Source organism: Bos indicus, chromosome 1, assembly GCF_029378745.1.
Source record: "Bos indicus isolate NIAB-ARS_2022 breed Sahiwal x Tharparkar chromosome 1, NIAB-ARS_B.indTharparkar_mat_pri_1.0, whole genome shotgun sequence".
NCBI lineage: Eukaryota > Metazoa > Chordata > Mammalia > Artiodactyla > Bovidae > Bos > Bos indicus.
In genome coordinates this window covers 58,812,017-58,836,684 of record NC_091760.1, presented here as the reverse complement: position 1 = coordinate 58,836,684, position 24,668 = coordinate 58,812,017, and the positions used below count along the sequence as shown (strand labels likewise).

Genomic DNA, 24,668 nt, shown 5'->3' with positions numbered 1-24,668 from the left:
TGAAAACATGTTAGTGAGGAATAGTTGAAAGAATTGAGATGCTTTAGCTGGGAAAAGAGGATCTGGGGAGGAAAGTAAACCAGCTACAATTATTTGAATGGCTATAGTAAACAGAAAAACTTGTCCTATGTGTTCCCAGAAGAATAAGGGCCAAATAGATCCAAGCTGCAGAAAGGGAGATTTTGTATAATATAAAATGAGCTTACTAAGAAATAGGACTCATTAACAGAATGTGTTCACTCTCTTGATATGTTTAAATTGAAGCTGGTGTCTCTTGGTGTGTTCTTTCATTTGTTCCTTTATTCAGAAAGTGATACATTCATCCTGATTTTATATAGTGAGTATCAGGCACTCTTCTTTGAAAACTTTACTGTATTAACTCACTGAGCTCTCAGAACAACCTTGTGAAGTAGGTATTGCACTTTATAGATGAGAGGGCACAGAGAGGTTAAATACTGACTCAGCACCCTACAACTAGTAACAGGAAGAGCCGAGACTACTTTTCTAGCGGTGCTGGGCTTGAGCTGTAGATGTGTGACTTGGGTGAGAGGTTGGACCAGATTAAAACTCTTTCAACTGTCAAGATTGTATAGTCATATTTATTGAGCCCTCGCTGTATTAAAGAGAATGTATAGTAATCATAGTAAAATTCCCATTTTCCAGTACCTAACAAGGAGTTTGCTCTAAACCACTGATCTTTACCCCTGGTTTCTATTCTCTGTCTGCCCAAAATAATTATAGAGGGAGTGAGACCGTAAGAATGGTATGTTGTGAAACATTTCCCAAGTGATTGTAAAGTGCAGCCAGAGTTGAGAACTGTGGGTATAAAAGATCTCATTTGATATTTACAGTGATTCTGCCAGACAAGCTTATCATCTCTATTTTACATATAAAAGGACTAACAGGTTAAGGGATGTTAGGAGCTTGGCCTGTGGCCAAGCTAACCTTTTTTTCTTGGCCAAACAAGTCTCTCTGTCATCAAAGCCTCACCAGGTTACAACTTCCCAATTCCTTCATTCTAAAAGAATTAAAATGAACAAAAAAATCAAGAGGGGGCGTCATTATTATGTCAGTGCAAGAAAACAGATGGATTAAAGTATGTTCAGAAGATGAAGGTAGGTGGTAGTCATCCTACCCTCTCATGCACTGATCATGTAGTGTAGATCATAGCTGCTTTGGGGGTATAGTCTTCCTTTGGAGATCAGAATGGTATAATAATGCAGTAGTTCAGTTAATTTTCATAGTAGCTTTATAAGAAGTTTTCTCTACATTCCCATTTTACAGCTGAGGAATTGATGTAAAGTTTTATTAGCTAGTTATGTGGCAAAACTGGGATTGAAACCTGAATCTAACCACAAATCTGATCCAGATAGGACTTCTACTCCGCCTGCCAGCCATGCCATAGAAGGATGCTGAGGAAACAGGCAATGTTTAGTGCAGGAAAAGGAAGACTTAGAAGAAAGATATAGTAGGTGTTCTCATCTACAAGAGCTGCAATAGAGAGAGAGGACAGAGAAAATGTCTCATGTCATTCCCCTCCTTAAAGACCTTCAATGGCATTCAATTTCCATAGAAATAAGTTCTAAACTCCGTAGCAAAACTTAGAGACAATTATATAACCTGCTGCCTGCCTCCTCTTCAATGTCCATTTTACTCTCCTGATCTAGCCAGTAGCCTGCTTTCAGCCCTTCATAGACGGAAGCATCTCTCTGAAGCTCCCTCACTTCCCACTTCATGCCTGGCCAACCTCTTCTAATGTCCCATCTCAAATGCCCCTTTGCTAACTCCAGACATGGTTTCATCTTCTTGCTATATGTGCCCACAGCACCCTAATTTTTGTAAAACTCATTACATTTTAATTGCTTGTTTAATACTTGTCTTTCTAAACAAGCTCCACTAAGTTAAGGGTTGTATCTTTGTAGTTCAGTACTGTAATTTATTGCCTAACATAAGACTTGATACAGAGAATATGTCCTCAACAAATATTTAAGTATTGAAATTGATTAGCAACACCAGGGGAGTTTGATGATGGGAAGAGGAAGCAGAGGGGATGAACCCGAGGCAGGATGGCAGAGGGTTAATTTTAATGGTGGAGCATTTAGGGAATGATGATGGGCTTGGGTGGTGTCTCACTGTGGACCTCTGGAAAACCACAGCTTGTCTGGTGACAAGTTTGCTGGAGGAAGGGAGTGTCTGACTCTCTTTCGCCACATCGCAGAGGTCTCTGATGGTAGTTGTGGCCTCCCGCTGGTAAAGTCATTTCTGATACTGTGTAAATATACGATTGTCACCACATATGGTGTTTGGTGCTTGTGGAATTTGTTGAGAGGAAAAAAATTCTGATTTCTGTTTTATAGCTCTCTCCCTTTCTCTGTCTCAATTTTATGCTTACAGGGAAAATGAAGGAACCAGATGATCAGGATACTGATGAGGGGAAATCAGATAGGTCAAACAGTGACAGAAGGCAGTCTCATTCCTCTAGATCTCCATCAAGAAGTAAGTAAAGATTTTAGTATAAATTTAGGGTCTTTATTATTAAATTTAGGTAAAATAATTTTTAAAGAGTGTACGTCTAAGTTTATATGACAGAAAAGTTTACTTGTTGAATTCCCTTACTAAACTCTTAAGTTCTTTAGGGGGAAGATTCTGTGTTTTAATAATTTTATCTCTAGCTCCTAAAGAACAGAGAAGCTACTATCATCTCTATACTGATAGTGACCCATTTTCGCATCTGGTCTGGCTCCTTCCTGTCGGGTCTACAAGGTCTTTAATGGGCCCCTCTGATACAGTGTCGTGGAAAGAGAATTGGACTTCAGTTTTGAGTCCTGGGTCTACTATTTAGAGATGCTTGATCTTAGATAAATTATTTCAGCTTTCTGCGCCTCAATTTTCCTACCCACAAAATGACCATTGTGAGCTGTCTGAGAATTAAATTGGATACCATACATGGAAGAATATCACATGTAGATATAAGGGAAAGTGAAGACTTTGTAATAGGATTTTTAAAAGACTGCCAGTTCTTTCTGACTGGGCATCATGGTGTGAGGTAGCTTAGTGGAATCTTGACTTTTTTTAGTTTCTAGTCCTAAATCTAGCTTCAGAAATACAATTTTTACTATTCACCTGGAGGAGATCAGGTCCTGGGGAAATCAATTTACTTATAAATTGTACATTAAATTCTTTCAGTTTATCTGAGGCATTATCTGGCCAACCCATGATTTCTCCATATTATGTTTTATTTTAGGTGTTTATCTTCTCTTTTAATTTCATGGCTGCAGTCACCATCTGCAGTGATTTTGGAGCCCAGAAAAATAAAGTCTGACACTGTTTCCCCATCTATTTCCCATGAAGTGGTGGGACCGGATGCCATGATCTTCGTTTTCTGAATGTTGAGCTTTAAGCCAACTTTTTCACTCTCCACTTTCACTTTCACCAAGAGGCTTTTGAGTTCCTCTTCACTTTCTGCCATAAGGGTGGTGTCATCTGCATATCTGAGGTTATTGATATTTCTCCTAGCAATCTTGATTCCAGCTTGTGTTTCTTCCAGTCCAGCGTTTCTCATGATGTACTCTGCGTTTAAGTTAAATAAACAGGGTGACAATATTCAGCCTTGATGAACTCCTTTTCCTATTTGGAACCAGTCTGTTGTTCTATGTCCAGTTCTAACTGTTGCTTCTTGACCAGCATACAAATTTCTCAAGAGGCAGATCAGGTGGTCTGGTAGAGACATTACTTTGCCAACAAAGGTTCGTCTAGTCAAGGCTATGGTTTTTCCTTTGGTCATGTATGGATGTGAGAGTTGGACTGTGAAGAAGGCTGAGCACCGAAGAATTGATGCTTTTGAACTGTGGTGTTGGAGAAGACTCTTGAGAGTCCCTTGGACTGCAAGGAGATCCAACCAGTCCATTTTGAGGGAGATCAGCCCTGGGATTTCTTTGGAAGGAATGATGCTAAAGCTGAAACTCCAGTACTTTGGCCACCTCATGTGAAGAGTTGACTCATTGGAAAAGACTCTGATGCTGGGAGGGTTTGGGGGCAGGAGGAGGTGACTACAGAGGATGAGATGGCTGGATGGCATCATTGACTCGATGGACGTGAGTCTGAGTGAACTCTGGGAGTTGGTGATGGACAGGGAGGCCTGGCGTGCTGCGATTCATGGGGTCGCAAAGAGTCGGACACGACTGAGCGACTGATCTGATCTCTGATCTTCTCTTACTTGGACTTTTATAACAAGGATCTCTACTCAAGTCATCCTGTCCATACTTCCACTAGAATTATCCTGCCCAAATATCACTCTCCTCAAAAAACTTCAGTTTGCATCTCTTTTGTTTACACTTTTCTCTGCTTCCTGCACAGAGGATTGTCTACTTGATAGCTTCCAGTCCTTTGCAGCATTTTCCTGGATGGATGGATTTAATGATAATGACCCTTTGTCCAGCACTGCCTGTTAGTTTTTTCTTTCCAAGCTGCACTTTTGCTATCAGTGTCACAGCCCTTCAACTAGGCTCAGAATATTCATTTTTAGAAAAATGATTCACTCCCCTTCACCTGTATTCACTCCCACTTCCATTTTCCTAGCTGGCAGCCTTAATTCATTTCATGGCAGCTTGGGTGTCAAGCTTTTAATATTGTAATCTAGAGGCAGGGAAATAATAATTGATTGTGATAGTCACATGGAAGAGCTAAGATAGCTGTTCAGTGGTATTATTGGAGAATAGTTAGCCAAGGGTCCCTCTTGCGGCAATTCAAGAAATGGGGCCACATTTAGGTGTCCAGGATTATTTTCTTTCCATCCAAATGCATGAATCCTACAGAACCCTATCCTGTTGTCTTGTTGATTGGCTTGGCCCAGCTTTCTCACCCCATTCATATTAGTCTTGGGCCTTGTTTCTCATCTTTTACCTTCATCTCAGCTAGATCTTGGCTCAGACAGTAAAGAATCTGCTTGAGGGTTTGATCCCTAGGTTGGGAAGACCCCCTGGAGAAGGGAATGGCTACCCACTCCAGTATTCTTGCCTGGAGAATCTCATACACAGAGGAGCCTAGCGAGCTACAGTCCATGGGGTCGCAAAGAGTCAGACACGACTGAGGACTAACACTTTCACTTTCACAGCTAGATCTGCTAGGCGGTTCCACTTATGTCTAGCACACTTACCATTTCTGCCTTGTTATTCTGAAACTTTACCTGGCCCATTCACCTGCTCGACATGGTATATTTGAACAACACTCATGTTTGGACTTGGTCTGAATGTTAACTTAGACCTGTTAGTAGGTCTGTTTTACTCCCATTCCAATTCTCTTTTTCTTCTAGCTTGTTCTCAAGAGAATAATCTGACTTATTACTGGGATATCATTCAGAGATAAATAGTCACACCCAGAGAAGTTTATTCTTGTCTGTGCTTAGTCACTCAGTCAGCTTTATTGATCTTTGACATAAAAGTAAAGTGAAAGTTGCTCAGTCACGTCTGACTCTTTGCAATCCCATGGACTGGACTGGGTAGCTGTTCCCTTCTTCAGGGGATCTTCCCAACCCAGGGATTGAACCCAGGTCTCCCACATTACAGGCAGATTCTTTACCAGCTGAGCCACTAGGGAAGCCCTTAAAAGGTCCCATATAAATAATAGGTTGGTCAAATCAAATTAAATTGAAAAAATGACAGCAGCATACCAGCCAATCTTTTTTTCTTTACCTTTTACTTTCTTATAAGTCTGTTTTGATAGGAAATAGACTGGTAATGAAGTGAAAATGGAGATTAACTCACAGGAAAAGCTTGAAACAATTTTTGTAAAGCTACAAGAGTGACCAAATAAAATGATTTTTGTAAGAATTTTAGAGTTTAAAATTCATTCAATTTAGAGTACAAACGAATTGGACATATTAGCTTCTTTGAAAATAAGAAAGTGTTTAATTCAAATTTAGAAATTATTAAAACAATTTATTTTTAATAGCTTCTATGAAAGAGGATCACAAGTCTATTGACAATACCACAGGTGAAGCATTTACTGAAGGGGAAGAATCATACATAGAGGATGATGAATCGTATATGGGACATTTGGAAGGAAGTTCAAGTTCATTTCAAGATGATTATGCAGAAAGCCTTGGAGGTAATTATTATTAGTTTTGTATCAGTGATTGTCCCTGTTTTAACTTAACAGTTGTAAATCCATAAAAGAAATGTTTGCAAGGTATGTGGGGAGTGATAAAAGGAAGAATATAAAACATGTTCTGATAGGGTGGTTTAGCAGCTCTGGGGCTGTACATTTCATTTCTGAGAATCACACACTCATACTGGATTTTTCTGGGCAGTGGGATGGTATAAGGAGGGATCAACCCTACATCAGTGAGAATAACTCTTCCTTGGAACTGATCATGTGCTGTCTTTTGAGACTACTGTAGCCAGGTGCTCCCTTGTGGTGCATCCTGTGTTCAGGCCAGAAGTAGTAGTTACTGCTAGAGTATTATGGGCTAGATGCATTTTTCTTGTCTTCATGAAATATGATATTAGGATTGATCAGACACTCTTCTTAGTTAAAATATTTTTCACTTTTTAGAATCTCGGTATATGGAAACTCCTGCCCCAGATGCAGAGGAGGCAGAGGAGGAAGTTAAGAAGAAAATATCAGAAAGCTTCTTCTACGATTACATGGAGCTTGTCTCAATGCCTTTTGTGACTCCAGATTCAAACATACCGCTGGATCTTCTTACACTTGTGTATCCACTCCAATCTTGTATAATTTTGGATTTCAGCTTTTTAGGTCAGGGCTTGGCAAACTATAGCCATGGTCTTAATTTAGACTAAGCTTTTGTTAGAAGCCAAATAACCATAAAAAGAAATAATGCTTTTCTGGCTGTCATTTCAGGAGATCTGATGTGAAGGAAACCAGGAGGACTTTTATTCCCATTTATCACTACCAGCTTTGCCCCCTTTTTCAGTGCCTGTCAAGTGAAAATCATTGATCTCCCTTCTTAAAATACTAACATGGCCATTGTCAGGCCTTAGTACTTTCACATTATTTATCAGATAAGTTATAGAGAAGATAACCCTGAGGAGGAAGCAGGGAACAAAAGTACAGGTTTTAATAGGAGAATAAGAGTCTATAGAGAAATGTAAAAGTAGGATAATTAACAAGGAGATTTGGGGTTTGCTATCACTTTATGATGTAGGTTTGTAAGGCACTGGTTTGAAGACAGTTTCCATTAAGGCCTTTGTTCAGCAGTTTAGTATGCTTACCTTCCAAAGAGCAGTGTTTATGACCACATGGCCTGAACACTGAGGTTTAGGCCCTTTATAAAAGGGGTGCTTACAGAGGTAGGGCAGTGTTCTTCCTGACTCAGTATTGCTTTTTATTTAAAAATCGAACAGATTGTTATTTTAGCTTCTAACTCTGTTTCTCTAATCCTAGGTATAACTAAAACTAATTCACCCTGAAACTTGTAAACCTGGAGTTTTCTCTCGAGGGCCTTTTTAAAAAAAAATTGTAGCCCTTGGACAAGTTATCAATGAAAGTTATGCTGTTGGCTTCCTAGCCTATTTTTTCAAATGAGGTGGTTTATTAGTCATCCAGAAGCTTCTACTGACATGCGCATGCTCAGAAAGCTTCCTGGACCTACTGGCGTTATTTCCGTGAGGACGGGGCTTTGGGCATACGTCCTCTGAAAAACTTCTCAGGTGATTTTCATTGTGCTGCCTTCTCCTGGATGTCAACACTAGGGACTTGCTGCTTCAGAATACAAGGATCTCTGTTTTAGAGAGAGACGCTGAGTTTATAAATCAGGGAGCCAGAGAGATCTTGACTTTTGAATCAGTGCATGAATCCTTTCTACTCATGCTGGATGAGTGAATGTATAAGCTTTGGGCTTGTCTTGATCACTTTCAAAACCAGGGTAGTCACAAAGCAGCTGATCCCATTTTTGAATAGCTTCCATTATTAGAGAGCTCTTCCAGATCTTGAATCAAAATCTGCCTTTATGGATGTCCTGCGTTAGACTATGTCCTACTCTCTGGAGATTGAACAAATAATCTCTGTTTCCTTGTGAGAAGCTCCAAGAACTCAGCTGTCATGTGTTCCCCAGGTACTTTTAAAATTCTTTGTATATATCAGATTTAACATTTGTGTCTTCTAAATCAATCAATAAATGTGTGCTATATAAAATATCACCTAAACCACAGCATAATTTGTAAAAGACACTAAACAGAACTTAAGATAGTGTTTAAACACCATTTTAAAGTGGAGGTCCTAGGCGGCTATGGACAGACAGTGAAGTCCCTAAGCCTTTGGTAAGAAGTTAAAAGATGCCAGAAGAAAGGATGAAGTAAAACACAAGGGAGTTGGAGATGTATCAGAACACATTTTTACATTTTCAGAGCTCTGCTTATGGACTGTCTTGTCTTCTGGGTTTAAAAGGGGGAGTTCAGATTCTAGTTATGCATTCATTCATTTATTCATTTAGCCTAATAGGTTCAAGACTCTGGGGGGCATTCCAGGAAACATAAATGAGAAGCAGTCTCTGCCCTCAAGCAGGTTGTGATTGATTTAGAAAGAGTGTCTGGGAAGATACAGTCTTACCCATTCTGCATTTGAAAGGGCTCTCAATCCATGCAGCTGCAAGGCAAAGTTTCCCCCTTGAAATCATAGATGATAATATTAGATTAATGAGCATGTCTCTGATTCTCTACTAACATCCAAATTAGTGAGGTGATTGTACCTCATTTCTCCCTTTATAGTTACAGATGTACCTCTAGCCCTCTAGAATGTTATACTGGTATCTGGGAAAAGGGAAAAGAGAGGAAGAAGAAGGAAAGGTGAGAGCAGTGATTAAGGAGAGGGAAAAGGAGGGTAGGCAGAACTTCCTGCCCCATACCAGGCTCTGTCAAGGCTGTATATTGTCGCCCTGCTTATTTAACTTATATGCAGAGTAAGTACAAGCGTGCTAAGTTGCTTCAGTCATGTCTGACTCTTTGTGACTCTATGGACTGTAGCCCGCCAGGCTCCTCTGTCCATTGGATTCTCCAGGCAAGAATACTGGAGTGGATTACTGTGTCCTCCTCCAGGGGATCTTCCTGACCGAGGGATAGAACCAGTATCTCTTGTGTCTCCTGCATTGGCAGGCGGGTTCTTTACCACTAGCACCACCTGGAAAGCCCTATATGCAGAGTGAAAGTGAAAGTCACTCAGCCATGTCTGAGTGTCTATACAGTCCATGGAATTCTCCAGGTCAGAATACTGGAATGGGTAGCCTTTCCCTACTCTAGGGGATCTTCCCAACCCAGGGATCGAACCCAGGTCTCCCATACTGCAGGTGGATTCTTTACCAGCTGAGCCACAAGGGAAGCCCATGTGCAGAGTACATCACGTGAAATGCTGGGCTGGATGAAGCACAAGCTGGAATCAAGATTGCTGGGAGAAATGTCAACAATCACAGATGTACAGATGATACCATTCTAATGGCAAAAAGAGAAGAGGAACTAAGGAAGAGGAACTCTTTTCATGAGGGTGAAAAGAGAAGAGTGAAAAAGCTAGCTTAAAGCTCAACATTCAGAAAGCTAAATCATGGCATCCATTCCCATCACTTCATGGCAAATAGATGGGGAAAAACTGGATACAGTGACAGACTTTATTTTCTTGGGCTCCAAAATCACCACAGAAGGTGACTGCGGCTGTGAAATTAAAAGACACTCCATGGAAGAAAAGCTATGACAAACCTAGATAGCGTATTAAAAAGCAGAAACGTCGCTTTTCCAACAAAAGTCCATATAGTCAGAGCTATGGTTTTTCCAGTAGTCATGTATGGATGTGAGAGTTGGACTGTAAAGAAAGCTGAGCACTGAAGAATTGATGCTTTTGAACTGTGGTGCTGGAGAAGGCTCTTGAGAGTTCCTTGGGCTGCAAGAAGATGAAACTAGTCAATCCTGAAGGAAATCAGTCCTGAATATTCATTAGAAGGACTGATGCTGAAGTTGAAGCTCCAATACTTGGGCCACCTTATGTGAAGAAGTGACTCATTGGAAAAGACCCTGATGCTGGGAAAGATTGAAGGCAGGAGGAGAAGAGGATGCCAGAGGATGAGATGATTGGATGGCATCACTGACTCAATGGACATGAGTTTGGGCAAACTCTGGGAGATGGTGAAGGACTGGCAAGCCTGGCATGCTGCAGTCCGTGGGGTCAAAAAGAGTTGGATACGACTGAGTGACTGAACAATAACAAAAACCAGGCTCTGTTAGATTCTAGTCTTTATTTGTGAGGCAGCCCCAGGTATTCTCCATAAGGCAAGAATAGTTTCATCTAGATCTTAGATTGCATATTCATTTGCATTTCTACATAAGATTCCATTTTAGGCATTTGTGTCTTTAAATTTATAAAATTCCTTTTTATTGTACAAATGCCCCTGAAATGTTTTCTCTCTCTTTTTCAATTTAACTATTAGGCAATGAGATATCTATAGTTACTTGTTGTTATAATTTATACTTCATAATTCAAATCGCACTAGTTAAAATTTGATCATTTTTTAACATCCTACAGATCCTCTTGTTAAAATCTCTGTATAATTTTTTTTTGAAAGTATTTACTAAAAAATATGAGGAATCATCTAAAATCAGATTACAAAGAAAACCATGGGCTCAAAAAATAGATACTTGTCCTGTGAACCTTCAACTTCTATGGTCAGCAATGAATTCTTGGAAAATAAGAATCTATTTAAGTTACACTATGTAATATATTTCTTTGCAAATGATAATTTTTTAATAGATTGACTTCATTTAATTATTATAGTCATATTTTGGATTATATTAATTTGAGCTTGAGTATAATAACAATGTACATTTGAAAATAGTTTACAGCTCAATTTTTTAAACCTATTTTGAATTAATGAAGTTATACTCTATAGCATAAATGCACACACATTCATCTATATACCTGCGTATACTGGTTAGTGATACAGAAAGGAAATGTTAGCAGGAGAGAGGAAAATGAAATTATTTAGGGAGCACCTTTGTCCTTGGTGGTGGTTTAGTCACTAAGTCGTGTCCGACTGTTGTGACACCGTGGACTGTAGCCTGCCAGGCTCCTCTGTCCATAGGATTCTCTAGGCAAGAGTACTGGAGTGGGTTGCCATTTACTTCTCCAGGGGATCTTCCTGATCCAGGAATTGAACCTGGGACTCATGCATTGCAGGCAGATTCTTTACTGACTGAGCTATGAGGGAAACCTATAGTACTCAAATTGAAAGTTCAACTTTATTTTTTATTGAAAACAAAATTAAATAAAATTAATGCTCTTTCAGGGTTTTCCTAGGAAAATTAAATTAACTTAGAGTATGAGAATTTTCACTTAATTAAAAAATAAGGTTACATTAGTAATACATTAAAAAACTGTTTCACATAAAATTTAGCTACTAAGGGTATGGGTTTAAAAAATATATTTATTTCCTTGCTTACCCACCCCCCACCCCCCATGGTTACTTTGTTTCACTTCTTTTCCTTAGCAACTTACCCACAGACATTCCTTTGGTTATGACTGCAGAAAGCGGGCCAACCTACAACTTCTGGAAAGCAATACCGTGATGTACATAGCTGGGAACCACTTGATTTTTCTGAATTTGAAAACCAAAGAACAGACCTACTTGCGAAGTAGCAGTGGAATAGGAATTGGTGTCATTGGGGTATGCCTTTGGTAATTTAGGAAAAAAAATCCAATTGTGTGTTCGTTTGGAGTCTTATGGGATTGCATGAGGTGCACAGCAATCTTTATTCTAAGGCATTTTCAATTCGTGATTACAACCACTATGTTCACTGACATTAGCTCCAGGCAATATTACACTACTTATATTGATATTAATAATATCGTCATCTCATTTTGCAGATAAGGAAATGCGGTTAATAGAGGTTGAGTGACTTTCCTACCAAGATGAATAACATGAGTGGTAATTCATGTAATAATTAGAGCTAAATGCCAGATAAAATGCAAGTATAGAGTTGAACATTAGGAGATGAAGTATAATTGTCTATTCAGTAATTTCAAGTAGTCGACAAAAAGATGTGTGATTTCAAGTCTGTCTTTTCCTTCCTCCCAGGTGTCTGTCTCCATTAGTCATTTTCTCTCTTGTATCTTCACCCTCTACCTCCTTGGGCATCTTCAGCATGAAAGCATACTATTAAATCAACTTGTTCTCATTTTAAAAGGCCCCTCTCTGGGACTTCACTGGGGGTCCACTGGTTACCCTCGTTGGGGAATTAAGATCCTGAAAGCCTCAAGCCCTGATTTAAAAAAAAAAAAAAAAAAAAAAACCCTTTTAACCATGTATTCTCTTTACCTACTGACTTTTTAAAATATATAATTTTAAAAATGTATTTTTGGCTATGCCGAGTCTTCATTGCTGCACGGGCTTTTCTGTAGTTGCAGAGAGCAGGGGCGACTCTCGAGTGTGTTGAGTGGGCTTCACAGTGTGGTGGCTTCTCTTGCTGCAGAGCACAGGCTCTAGGGCACCTGGGCTTCAGTAGTTGTGGTTCCCTGGCTCTAGAGCACAGGCTCAAGAGTTGTGTGTGACACGTGGGTTTAGTTGCTCTGTGGCATGTGGGATCTTCCCGGATCAGGGGTTGAACTCGTTTCTTCTGCATGGGCAGGCAGATTCTTTACCACTGAGCCACCAGAGAAGCCCCACCCCCCTGATTTTTTATCTTTCCCTCAAAGCTGAACTTCTGCTGTCTTCTTCCTGTCACCTCACTAAGGTGGCCAATGACCCTATTAGTGGCCACATCAAAAGAATACCTTTCTAACTATCTTATCTGACCTCTGAATAGCAATGGCTTTTCTCTTGGTTGTTTCTCTACTCTGTGCTCCTTAAAATAGGCATCCCAGATCTGTTCTCACCAGTAATAGGCAGCCTGAGTGGTCCTCTCAGCGTCACTGGTATCAGGAGAAGGGCATCTGTTGAGATTAATCTGTGAGAGACCTCACAGGGAAAGAGAAAGGAGGAGAAATGGACAGGATGTGGGGCTCATACAAGCAGCAGTTCCCTATGAGATGCTCAAGAGGGTTTCTAGAGGGATCGTGATCTGAACATCTAATCTTTCCCTTGCGCTTCCTACTGGTTGTGAGCAGACCAGACAGAACAAGTGCAGAGCCTGCTGTGAAGAAATGGATGTAAAATTACTGAAAGTGTGAAAGATACAATATCTCTAAGTCAGATGCAAAGGAAATACAGTAAATATTCCCTGGATAAACTATTTGTGTCAATGAACAGAAATAACAGGAATGAACATACGATTCCATCCAATGTATATGGCTATCATTTGAAATACTGAGATATGTATTGCTGGTTAGGTGAAATTTAAAAAATTGTGACACAGCTTACTCTGAGACATGAATTTTCTATTCAAGAAGCTAGGTTGATTTATATGCAAGGTAAACAGTCTGACTTAGTTGTTTTCAAAGAGCAGCCCCCAGATTCAGCAGCACCAGCATCACCTGGGCAACTGATAGAAGTGTAAATACACAATCTCAGATCTCAGCCGCAATTTACTGACTCAGACACTCCAGTGCTAAAGCTTGCAGTCTGCGCTTTAATAAGCCCTTCTTGTGATACTGATGCCTGCTAAAGATTGAGACCCACCGTTCTAGCTCTTCAGATGGCAATTTAAAAAATTGTAGAGTTAAACACAACTCTATTAATCAAAGTAAAACTTAAGTGCGTACCCTTCTAGTTCTCAGTTTAAATTATATCCACTGTCAAGTATTTAGTAGATGTCCAGCTTTGAGTTTTCTGTTGGAGTAGATCCTAATAAACCAATTATAAAGTAACAGGTTCTGAATACTTGTAACAATTTATATGAAAATCTCCCTTTTAATACTTGAGTGACCTTTTGTTTTTTATAGGTTCACCCCAATAAAACTTATTTCACAGTAGCAGAAAAAGGAGTTTTCCCAAAGATAATCATTTATGAATATCCTTCAATGAGGCCCTATAGAATTCTTCAAGGTGAGTCTTAGAATCTTTAAATATCTCATGTTTAAGGTGAACAGAATTCTCAAGATGACCTCACATTACTGTAGCAGTCAGGGTCTGCCAGAGAAACAGAACCGGTCTGCGAGAGAAGAGAGATTTATTTGAAGGAATTGGCTTATATAATTGGGGGCTGGCAGATCTGAAGTTTGTAGGGCACACTCACAGCGTGGAAATTCTTGGGCAGGAATTGATTCTATGTCTTCAGGCAGAAGTTCTTCCTTGGGGAAACCCCAGTTCTGCTTCTACGTGCTTTCAGCTGATGGGATGAGGCCCACTCGGGTTATTAAGGATGATCCCCTTTTTGGTTCTTAGGATTTTCATCTCTTTGCTGACATTGCTCTTCTGCTCTTAATGTTGGCTACTTTATCCATTAGAGCTCTTAGCATATTAATTATAGTTGTTTTAAATTCCCAATCTGATAATTCCAGGATCTATGCCATGTCTGGTTGTGATGAATGCTTTATCTCTTCAAGTTGTCTTTTTTTTTTTTTTTTGCTTTTTGGTATATGCCTTGACATTTTTTCTGAATAGCGAGACACGATGTGTTGGGTAAAAAGAACTGTGGTAAACAGGCGTTTGGTAACCTGATGGTAGGTTGCGGGGGAAGGAAAGAATTCTTTAGTCCTATGATTAGGTCTCTTTTTTTTGGTGAGCCTATGCCTCTGAACTCTGAACTTCACAAACATTTCTCAGCATTTTCTCCCAGCTTAGGTGGGAGAGGATGGCTAGAGTGGGCTGGGTTGGATATTTCCTTCTGCTGGGCAGTTAGGCTGCTGATTAAACCCCAGCTGTTCAGGCTCTGGTTAATTAGTTAATGAGTTTCCCCTGAGGGCAGACCTTATTAAGACCAGAGGACTCTGGGGTATTTCAAAATGGCTCCTTTCTCCCTCCCTCTGTTGGAAGCCTCTGGAGATTTTTAGTTTAGGAATCTAGTCAAGCTCCTGGAGATAAATCTCACAACATTGTTGGGGCCACCTTGTGACTGGTTCCCCTGGAGTTTTTAATTCCCAGACTTGTCCACAATGAGCTTCCTGCAATCAGAGTTCAGGTTTTATTGCCAGGCAGTGGTTCCTCAAGCTGTTTTGGCTGTTTCTGCTTGGAAGTCTCTGCTGTGGTGACTTGAGTATCTCTTATATTTTCCTGTCGGTTTCTCCGTTCTCAGGGGCAGGGCTTTGCCCCCGTTTCTTCCCTGTCTTACAGATTCAAGAAGAACTGTTGATTTTTTCATCTTTTCAGCTTTTTACTTGTTGTTAGGATGGAATGGTAACTTCTTAGCTCCTCACATGCATAACCAGAAACCGAGAGTCATCATTTTTATTTTGTGAAAAATTCAGTGGCAGATTTTAAATTGACTTCTCTCTGCTGTCTAACATGTTTTTGTTAGACATGCTCTCTAACATGTCTTCCCTGCTTCATAAAATAGAATATATTCTCAATGCATCTTTCTCAGGCAAAATGTGATTAAGACTTCTTCACGCTTACCCTTTCCCTCCATATCATGTAATACGTTCTCCAGCCAGAGGTGATGAATGGTTTTGAAATTGTTTCTTTATGGGATTCTTGACATTCTTCCACCAATGCACGTCACGACGGGTGTTCTCTCTTGCCTTTTTATTTTGGAAATAATACAGTTTTGAAAATGAAATGTTATCTCTGTTATTAGACTCCCATTCATCTCCTCATCCTTTCAGATGGAACTGATCTGGCCTATGCGTATGTGGACTTTAACTTCGATGGTACCCTGCTGGCTTCTGTCGGTGGCAGCCCTGATCACACCCTGACCATCTGGAACTGGAAAGAAGAGAAGCCTCTACTGAGGACAAAAGCTTTCTCCCAGGAAGTTTTTAAGGTTACTTTCAATCCTGAAGATGACGAGCAGCTCACTACCTCGGGATCAGGCCACATCAAGTAGGTTGCGCACATGATACAGATGCTGGTCGTTTATCGTTAGGATCTTTTCTAAGAGGTTTGATCAGCTGGAGACAACTTTTGCTGATGTTAACATTAGGATACTTTTTAAATGTGTTATGTTGAAAACTAACTATACTGCAACTTTTCTAGTTGGTTATGGAGATTTTATTACTGAAAACAGCATAGATAAAAGAAGGGCTTTGAATTTAGCCTGCTGCCTTCTTATAGGCTTCACTTCCTGAGAGAGTTTGTGTAATGTCTTACTAACATTGGTGTGCTGTGTCCAAGTTCATACTGTGCTTTCAGATCCACTGTTCAGTGTGTTGAAGTGATTCTGTATGATGGACAAGTCATTTTGATGTCTCTGAACTCAGTCTTCACTTGTGAAATGAGAGTTATAACAGAGAGTTATATTCTTGACACCTGACTCTTAATACTAAATGGTAGCAGAGCCTATTCCTGGTCTCTGATATCTGGGTATTTTCACTGTATCACACACTGTTCTTTGTTCAGGATGGAATGATTTTTTGCCTTTTATTTAACAACCTTCTGGCACTACTCTCAAGCTGCCCATAACTTGCTTCCAGTGTCTCTTTATGAGAAATAATCTATCCTAAATTCTTTTTATTCCAACTTAAAACTGGTCTTTTTAAAATATAGAATAATTGAACAGGTTTTTGAATCTTGAGAAGTCTCAGCTAGCTCTCTGCTAACTATAGGTTGAAAATTTTTAACTTTCCTATTGCTTACTAAAGTGTATATTTTCTATGTACTATATCTTTGGAGACAGAGAGACTTTAAAGGATTTCATGTGTGATGTGTTATAAAAAGAAATGCAGAGGAAATGGAAATATATGGTCAAGGACCTACCACAGCCTCTGAGAAGGATGTTGATTGTTGAGGCTCTTGGCTTCATATTATTAACTTGTTAATACTGTCCATTATCTATTTTACATCCAGTTGGTAGGTCAGATTCTTTTTTCAACATAACTTTCTTCATTCTGACTATTCACTTGTTTAGGTTATAAACAAGAAGATATTAGTAACTTAATATTTATTGATTTTGTATACTAGACACTCTTCTAAGAGTTTTTTTCCAACAATTTCATAAGGTTGGTGCAAATAATATTCTCATTTTACACATAAGAGAATGAAGATACAATGTGATAAAGAAAATTACTCAAAGTTACACAGCAAGTAAATTAGAATTTTTGGAAAATATTTACATCTTCTAAAGCGGTACTATGTAGTAGAACTTTCTTCCAGGGTGGGAGTGTCCTGTGCTGGTCAGTCTAGAGACACTGGCCACATGCAGCTACTGAATTCTTGAAACTGGTTGGTCTGAATAAAACACTAATTTTTAAATTTTATTTAATATTAACTACTTTAAATCTAAATAAAAATAGTCAAACGTATGGCTATTGCATAGGACAACACAACTCTGAAATGTAAGATTGACAAAGGCAGGAAATTTTTTCTTTCTGGACTATTTTGCTTGATGCCGAATTCATGTTGCCTAGAGCTTTGCCTGACAGGTGGTTGATGCTTAAAACAAATGAACTGAATGAATAGATAAATGAACTAATATGTGGCTTTTAAATATGTAAATGGTTGACATTAAAGTTAAAGTAAGATTTCTTTTAAGTACATTTAATCTCTCATTGTTTGCAGGTTCTGGGAAATGGCTCTAACATTCACTGGCCTCAAACTTCAGGGTTCACTGGGTCGATTTGGCAAAACAGCCACTACTGATATAGAAGGTTACATGGAGCTCCCGGATGGGAAGGTGAGTACAGCTGTTATTCTACAATAATGAAATTAATGAAATGAAGTGATGTACATGCATGAAAGCATGCTATACAGTCTAAAAAGCATTGCCAATATTGTCAATAACAGATACTATAATTGTAAATATAATGAGCATTTAATTTTGCCTTTTCAGATTATCAGTTTTAATTCTGTGAAACTAGTCCACATGTACATATCATTTTGTCTTTACAAATATTATATGTACATAGGAAGTATGCCGGCATTTTCATGTATTAATGTAGTGACATACTTGTCACTTTTAATTTTAATTATGTCATGGAGTTGCAATGTCTATAGTGTTTCTCTCCCGCCTGTCTTCTTTGCCATGATGCTTCAAGAGGATTTACTGGGTCAAAGGTTAAAAGATTTACTGGGTCAAAGGTTTACTGGGTCTTACAGCTTTTGTTTTTATTACCAGATTATTGCAGGGTGTCAGACATGACTGAGTGACTATCACTCACTCACTAACTATTTCTCAGGAAGATTGAGACACTTTATAGTGATATCTGCAACACTGCAATTTTTTTAAAAAAAAAGCTTTTAATTTTGTTTTAGTTAGTCGATTAACATGTTGTGATAGTTTCAGGTGAACAGTGAAGGAACTCAGCCATACATATACATGTATCCACTCTCCCCCAAACTACCCTTCTATCTAGGCTGCCATGTAACATTGAGCAGAATTCCATGTGCTATACAGAATTCCAACAAAGTAGGCTGTTGTTGGTTATCCATTTTAAAAATATCAGTGCAACGTTGCAATTTTAACCTATTATTTTAGTCGTTTCTTCTTATAAAACTTATAGACATGTTGCCTGTAGGATAAATTTTCCATTAATATTGTATTTGGCTTTCTAGTGGGTTGAGTTGTGGGCTTCCCAGATGGTTCTAGTGGTAAAGAATCCACCTGCTAATGCAGGAGACATAAGAGACGTGGGTTATATAGTATTTGTGATCATCTCAAGTATAAGAAAGCGCCAATATACAAATACTACTCTGAGAAACCAAATGGTCTAGTCATTGCCTAGTGGAAAATTATCAACTTGAAATAATGATGTATGGGAGGAAATAAAAAGCCTTGGATGCTGGCTAAATCATTAGTTATATATCTAAACCTATAAGATGATGATAAATCATTCTAGCTTCAAATTCTGCTAAGAATTAGGCTAAGATAAAGACCATTAAAAACTTGGTTTGAGATATATCTTGAAAAGGCTCAGTAGAGTTTGTGTAGATGTAGGGGAGAAAAGAAGTCATTTTAAATGAGAGCCACAAAAGGAAATAGTTAAAGTTAAGAGTAAATATTGGAAAAGGAAATGGAAACCCACTCCAGTATTCATGCCTGGAAAGTCCCATGGACCGAGGAGCTTGGTGGGCTATAGTCCATGGGGTCAAAAAGAGTAGGACACGACTGAGTGACTTCACTATTACATATTTACCGGATTAATTTGGAGCACTCATCTTGGAAAGGAGTGGGAAGTTAGATTGAAAAGTATGGTGGGCTCCTAAGGTACAAGGACTTGGTCAGGCAGAACTATTAAGCAATGGAAGAGCAGAGATACAAGTGGAAAAAGTTATTTATAAGCTTGACCACAAAATGCCAAGCAAGTTAGGAAAATGGAGTCATGGAGATGAGCTCAGAGGAAGATACTGCTTTTATCCAAGAAGAGATGATGAGAGTCTGGACTCTCCTCAGGACAAATGGAAAAGGAAAGCTAGACATGAGTGACATTTCAGAAAGGAGTGAGTTGATAGACTTCAGTGACTTTGGGTGGCTTTAGTTACTGGACAGAAAAAAAGCAAGTCTAAAGAAAAACAAGTGGGCTGAGGCTCGACAGATAGAATAGATAATAGGCAGGCTGGAGAAATAAAAAAAGACTGAGTAAGGTCGTAAGTGACTCTCAGTGAGAGGGCCATGGGGCTGCCAAGTACTCGAGCAGGCAGGAAAGAATTAGATCAGAGTTCCCCAAAGGACATTTCATGCAGTATTCTTTTACACAGAAGCTCTCTGATAATAAGACTTTCCTGGTCAAATTCCTTTGTACCTAAAACTTTCTTACAGTGATTCCCAGTGAACACTTCTGTATTAAAGCTTCCAAGCGGTTCTAGAGAAAAGAAACTGGTTGACTTTGTTTATCCTAGCATATGTCTACTGAGGCAGCGTTAGTTGAGTGCCTGGTTAAGAACCCTGACTCCTGGGTAATTTGGGGCAAGGTAATTAATATGCTTCCGTTTTTATTTTTTATTTTTTTTTACTTTGTAAGATGGGGGATAACAATAGGACTTCTACTGGCCCTGTGGTTTCTTTGTGCCAATGAGAAAAACTGTGCCCAACCTGTACAACTGCACATGGTATCCTCAGTAAATGTACCTAGTTCATATGGTTTTTAGGATTAAAGAATAACATGTGTTAAGTGCTCAAGCAGTGCTTGGCATGGAGTCAATATTCAATTAGTATTACTTACTATGTAATAGTAGTTCAGTTATCTTAAGAGTTGGTGTTTGGTGCTACATATTTTGGGATGTGCTGGATTAAATGCATTAATGTGAGGTGGTTCCAGATCATTGTCCTTGTTTGAAATTGGTTATTGTTCTGCTATAATTTGCAGTAATGGCCTCACAATTTATCAAACATCTTATATAACAGTTGATTATTATCACTCTCATCTATCAAGAACTTTAAACATATCTCTAAATTTTGACCCAGCAGTTCCACTCCTGGGTTGTGTCCTTAAGAGATATACAAAGAAATCTGCAGATGTGTTTGAAAATTTAACCACCAACATACTGCCTGACATCATTATGTAAAACTACAAATTGTGATAAGTGGTTGTTTCTGGGGTAGTGAATTTTCATTGCTGTGTTTTCGTGTTTTAAAAATAGAAAAATTTATTTTCATAACCAGGAAAAATCTTTAAACATTTCTCATTAGCTATTTGAGGCAAATATATATGTTTTTCTGTCTCAAGTACATTCTTTCCTTTCCTCACACCTGCCAGGTGCTCTCAGGGTCAGAATGGGGCAACATGCTGCTTTGGGAAGGAGGCCACATCAAAGTGGAGTTGAGTCGAGCTGCAGGCAAGCCTTGTCACCAGGGTCCCATTAACCAGATAATGCTGGACGAGGGCGAAGTCATTACCATTGGGTCAGATGGATGTGTTAGGGTAAGTTTTCTCTAAACTTGAACAGTGGCACCTGCATCAAAGTCTTGTAGATGACCCTATGGGTTTTATCAAATTTTTATTTCTCACAAAGGTCACTTGAAGAAGGGCCAACTCATTTTAAGTAATGCTTCTCTTGTGGTAGATTTATAGTTGCTAATTCATGTCTGACTCTTTGTCACCCTCTTGGACTGTAGCATGCCAGGCTCCTCTGTCCTCCACTATTGCCTGGAGTTTGCTCAAACTCATGTCCATCGAGAAGGTGATGCTGTCTAACCATCTCATCCTCGCCACCCTCTTCTCCTTTGGCCTTCAATCTTTTTCCAGTATCAGGGTGTTTTCCAATGAGTTGGCTCTTCGTGTCAGGTAGCCAAAGTATTATAGCTTCAGCATCAGTCCTTCCAGTGAAGATTCAGGGTTGATTTTCTTTAGGACTGACTGGTTTGATCTCCTTGCAATCCAAGGGACTCTCAAGAGTCTTCTCCAGCACCACAGTTCGAAAGCATCAATTCTTTGGTGCTCAGCCTTCTTTATGATCCAACTGTCTATGTAACTTCTAGTCAACATTCATTAATATCTTGCCACTGAAATTTTCTGAGGGGACCTTTTGTTATTTTGATTCTGTTGTTGAAATAGTCGCTTCGGAAAATGAATTAGCACAATGTTAACAGCAGACTCCAATGTCCTTCCAAAATACCTATTATAAATGGGTCACTTTCTAGGGACAACAAGGCCAAACATTTATTTATTTATTTATACTGACTTTACCAGTTAGGAATACACAGGTGAGCTGATGGGGTTTGCCAATGGATGCTCCCCTTCCGCCACCCCCTATACTAATGAACGTGCTTGTCCTCACCCGTGGACACCGTCCTGCCCACAGGACTAATCAGGGACACTGCTCCTGCATCTCGGTCTTTCTGGCTGTTGTCACACCTCTTCTCCCATCCCCAGGTGTAGTTACCCTGCTGTTGCTGGCCAGCCTGCAGGCTTCTGGTTTACTTTGCGGTCCCCTCAGTATGCGTTTCTTCTTGGGCCTTTCATAAGAAAATATTCTTAAGGTAGTATTCTCGGGACATTCTTTAGGAAGTGGTATTATCAGGAGTAAGACCATTTTTTTTTTTCCAACTATCTGGTTACTCTGACACTTACTGAGCTTACTTATGGCTCAGACAATATATTACAGCCATGTCTTCCACAGTTTGTCCTCTTACCGTTGCCTCTTTGAACCCTGTTAAGTTTAATTTTGTTCTGTTATGCTCATTTCTCTGATAATCTTTTATGTCCTTTATTATGTTACACAATACCTTCACTATCCTCCAAAGCATATGTCACCCCCAAATACATCAAGATACCAAGTGGAGGAAAACTTCGAGAGAAGTTGGATACTTCACAGAGGATTCCTTCATGGCCATCACTAATTTCTAAGCTTACTTCCCCTTTGCAAAGCTCACTCTCATCTCGTCAGTCTTTTATATTGTAAATCTCTACCTCTCTCCCTTTAGGAAAAACCCACTCCAACTCCCAGGAGTTAGTCTGACCCTAGGATCTGGGACTCTCCTCCACGAGGGTACTCAATGGAACAACACCAGTCCTTCCCAAGTCTGAGTTGCTGAGTCTAGGATGATGTAGCAGGATGTGTCTGTAGAACCATCCAGCCTGGGCTTTGGCATTTCCCAGAGGAAGTCCCTCCGAGTCTCTCTACCACATTAAAAACTGCTCCCTCCTTCTTCCCCAGTGTTCTCTTGGTCGTCTATCCTAAGAACAACAGTTGTTACCTGAATAATATAGTCTAAATCCATGGTAAGGAAGAGAAACATTATCTCATGAAGACATTACCTACATCTTTTTTTTTTTCCCCCTGCTTAATGAAGATTGTTCTTGAATCATCAGCAAAAAGATCTATGTCTCCTTTCTAGGGTCCCACGGGTCTAATATAATACAAGGCTTGTCATAATGTTTCAGTGAATGACCGAACCATTTATTCCTTACAGCCATGTTATATGCAGAAAGACCTAATAGAAACTTTGAAATAAAGTTTACTTTGGGCAAACTAGAATTCTTATTCAGAATGGACTTTTTCTCTCTAATCTCCATAAATAAGAGGAAATTATGATAATTCACTATTTCTCAGAGTAAAATCTCAGAGGTTAGGTTTTGTCTGGTGTTTTAATTATATCTACTCATCATTAATTTTCATGAAATAAGAAATGACTTGAAAAAATAGGGGTCTTTCCTGGCATAGAAAATATATCCATTCTGACTTAGAAAATACATATTCAGAAACTGCTAATTCATTAAGGTATTTTCTTATTTTTTAAGATATGGGATTTTGAGACTATAGACACTGCTGATGTTATAGATGAGACTGGATTACTAGAGATTGAGCCCATTAATGAACTTCAAGTAGATAAAAATGTCAAACTCTTCTCTATGATAAAAATGAATGAAGTTGGAAATAACTTTTGGTTGGCTCAGGTAAGATACACCGTTTTCTCTTTGCTCTTTAAAGTTATCTGGACATAAAATTAACATAGTATTATAGTTTACTGTCACTGTAAATCCACAGAACTATCAAGACTGCTATTGCTAGTATAATGAAGAGTTCCCTGAATTCTGATATTTAGAAGTGAAGTGAAGTGAAAGTCACTCAGTTGTGTCCAACTCTTTGCAACCCCATGGGCTATACAGTCCATGGAATCCTCCAGGCCAGAATACTGGAGGGGATAGCCTTTCCCTTCTCCAGGGGATCTTCCCAACCAAGGTGTTAAACCCAGGTCTTCCGCATTGCAGGTGGATTCTTTACCAGCTGACCCATAAGCGAAACCCAACAATACTGGAGTGGGTAGCCTATCCCTTCTCCAGTGGATCTTCCCAAGCCAGGAATCGAACTGGGTTTTCCTGCACTGCAGGTGGATTCTTTACCAACTGAGCTATCAGGGAAGCCTAATATTTAATTGACCTATATTTTATACACAGAAAACCAATTAGCATTTTTACTATGTTAAACTGACTACAAGGTTTATGAGATTGCTTTATTATGTGGTTGCTATTATTAAATTTCGATCACACTTTAAAATATATGTAAGTATTGGTATTGTTGGTCCTTGAAATCATAAAAAGAAAATCCTTTAATTTGATAAAATTTCAAAATGGTGAACAATATATTATTGAGTATTTAATTTTTTAGGATTCCAATGGAGCCATATGGAAGCTTGACCTTAGCTTTTCAAACATTGTAAGTTGCCTGTTTTTATCATTTGTTTCAAACTCTCATAGTAAAATAGTCATTATTCTTCTTTAAAAGATACTTATCTTTCTCCATATTTGTTGTTCCCATCAAAAACTTGCTCAACATATCCAAAGAATTTATATTGTGTCTTTCTCTCGTTATGATTTTACATAAAAATATGAAAAAGATTCTATCTCATTAAAAAATTTACAGGAAAAGTGGCAATGACCATGGCTAACGTTTTATGGTGCTTTATAGTTTTCATAAACATTTGACATTTTACCGTATATTATCTCAAATAATCTTCTCAACTGCTCAGTTTTGTAGAGAGGCAGTTGCCATCATCTCATTTTACTGATGAAGAAATAGAAACCGGCATTTGAAGTTACTTGTACCAAATCACACAGCTATCAAGTGTAAAGCCAGTATTCTCTTTCTCCTAATTCTGAACTTCAGCGTTCTTGCTGTCTTATAATGCCTTTTCTTATTTCTATTCAGATGAAGTCATTCATGATACAGAGTTCTATTTGCATTTCTTTAAACTTGGCTTTAA

The 24,668-nt window shown here is 38.9% G+C and overlaps 1 protein-coding gene across 8 annotated transcripts in view; it reads left to right on the top strand.

Annotated features, from left to right (window-relative positions):
• The window catches only part of CFAP44 (cilia and flagella associated protein 44), a 118,173-nt gene that overhangs the window by 7,311 nt on the left and 86,194 nt on the right, over positions 1–24,668 (top strand). For 6 of the 8 annotated variants that reach the window (XM_019981280.2, XM_070788011.1, XM_070788008.1 and 3 more), the window contains 10 exons: positions 2,395–2,496; positions 5,950–6,105; positions 6,553–6,712; positions 11,500–11,662; positions 13,876–13,978; positions 15,697–15,913; positions 17,588–17,702; positions 20,722–20,886; positions 23,206–23,361; positions 24,074–24,121. In XM_019981280.2, coding sequence (XP_019836839.2) covers positions 2,400–2,496; positions 5,950–6,105; positions 6,553–6,712; positions 11,500–11,662; positions 13,876–13,978; positions 15,697–15,913; positions 17,588–17,702; positions 20,722–20,886; positions 23,206–23,361; positions 24,074–24,121 — 1,380 coding nt within the window. In that variant the 5' untranslated portion in view covers positions 2,395–2,399. Of the gene's footprint in view, positions 1–2,394; positions 2,497–5,949; positions 6,106–6,552; positions 6,713–11,499; positions 11,674–13,875; positions 13,979–15,696; positions 15,914–17,587; positions 17,703–20,721; positions 20,887–23,205; positions 23,362–24,073; positions 24,122–24,668 lie in introns of those variants that run through there. The other 2 variants (XM_070788003.1, XM_070788016.1) reach the window with 2 other exon arrangements.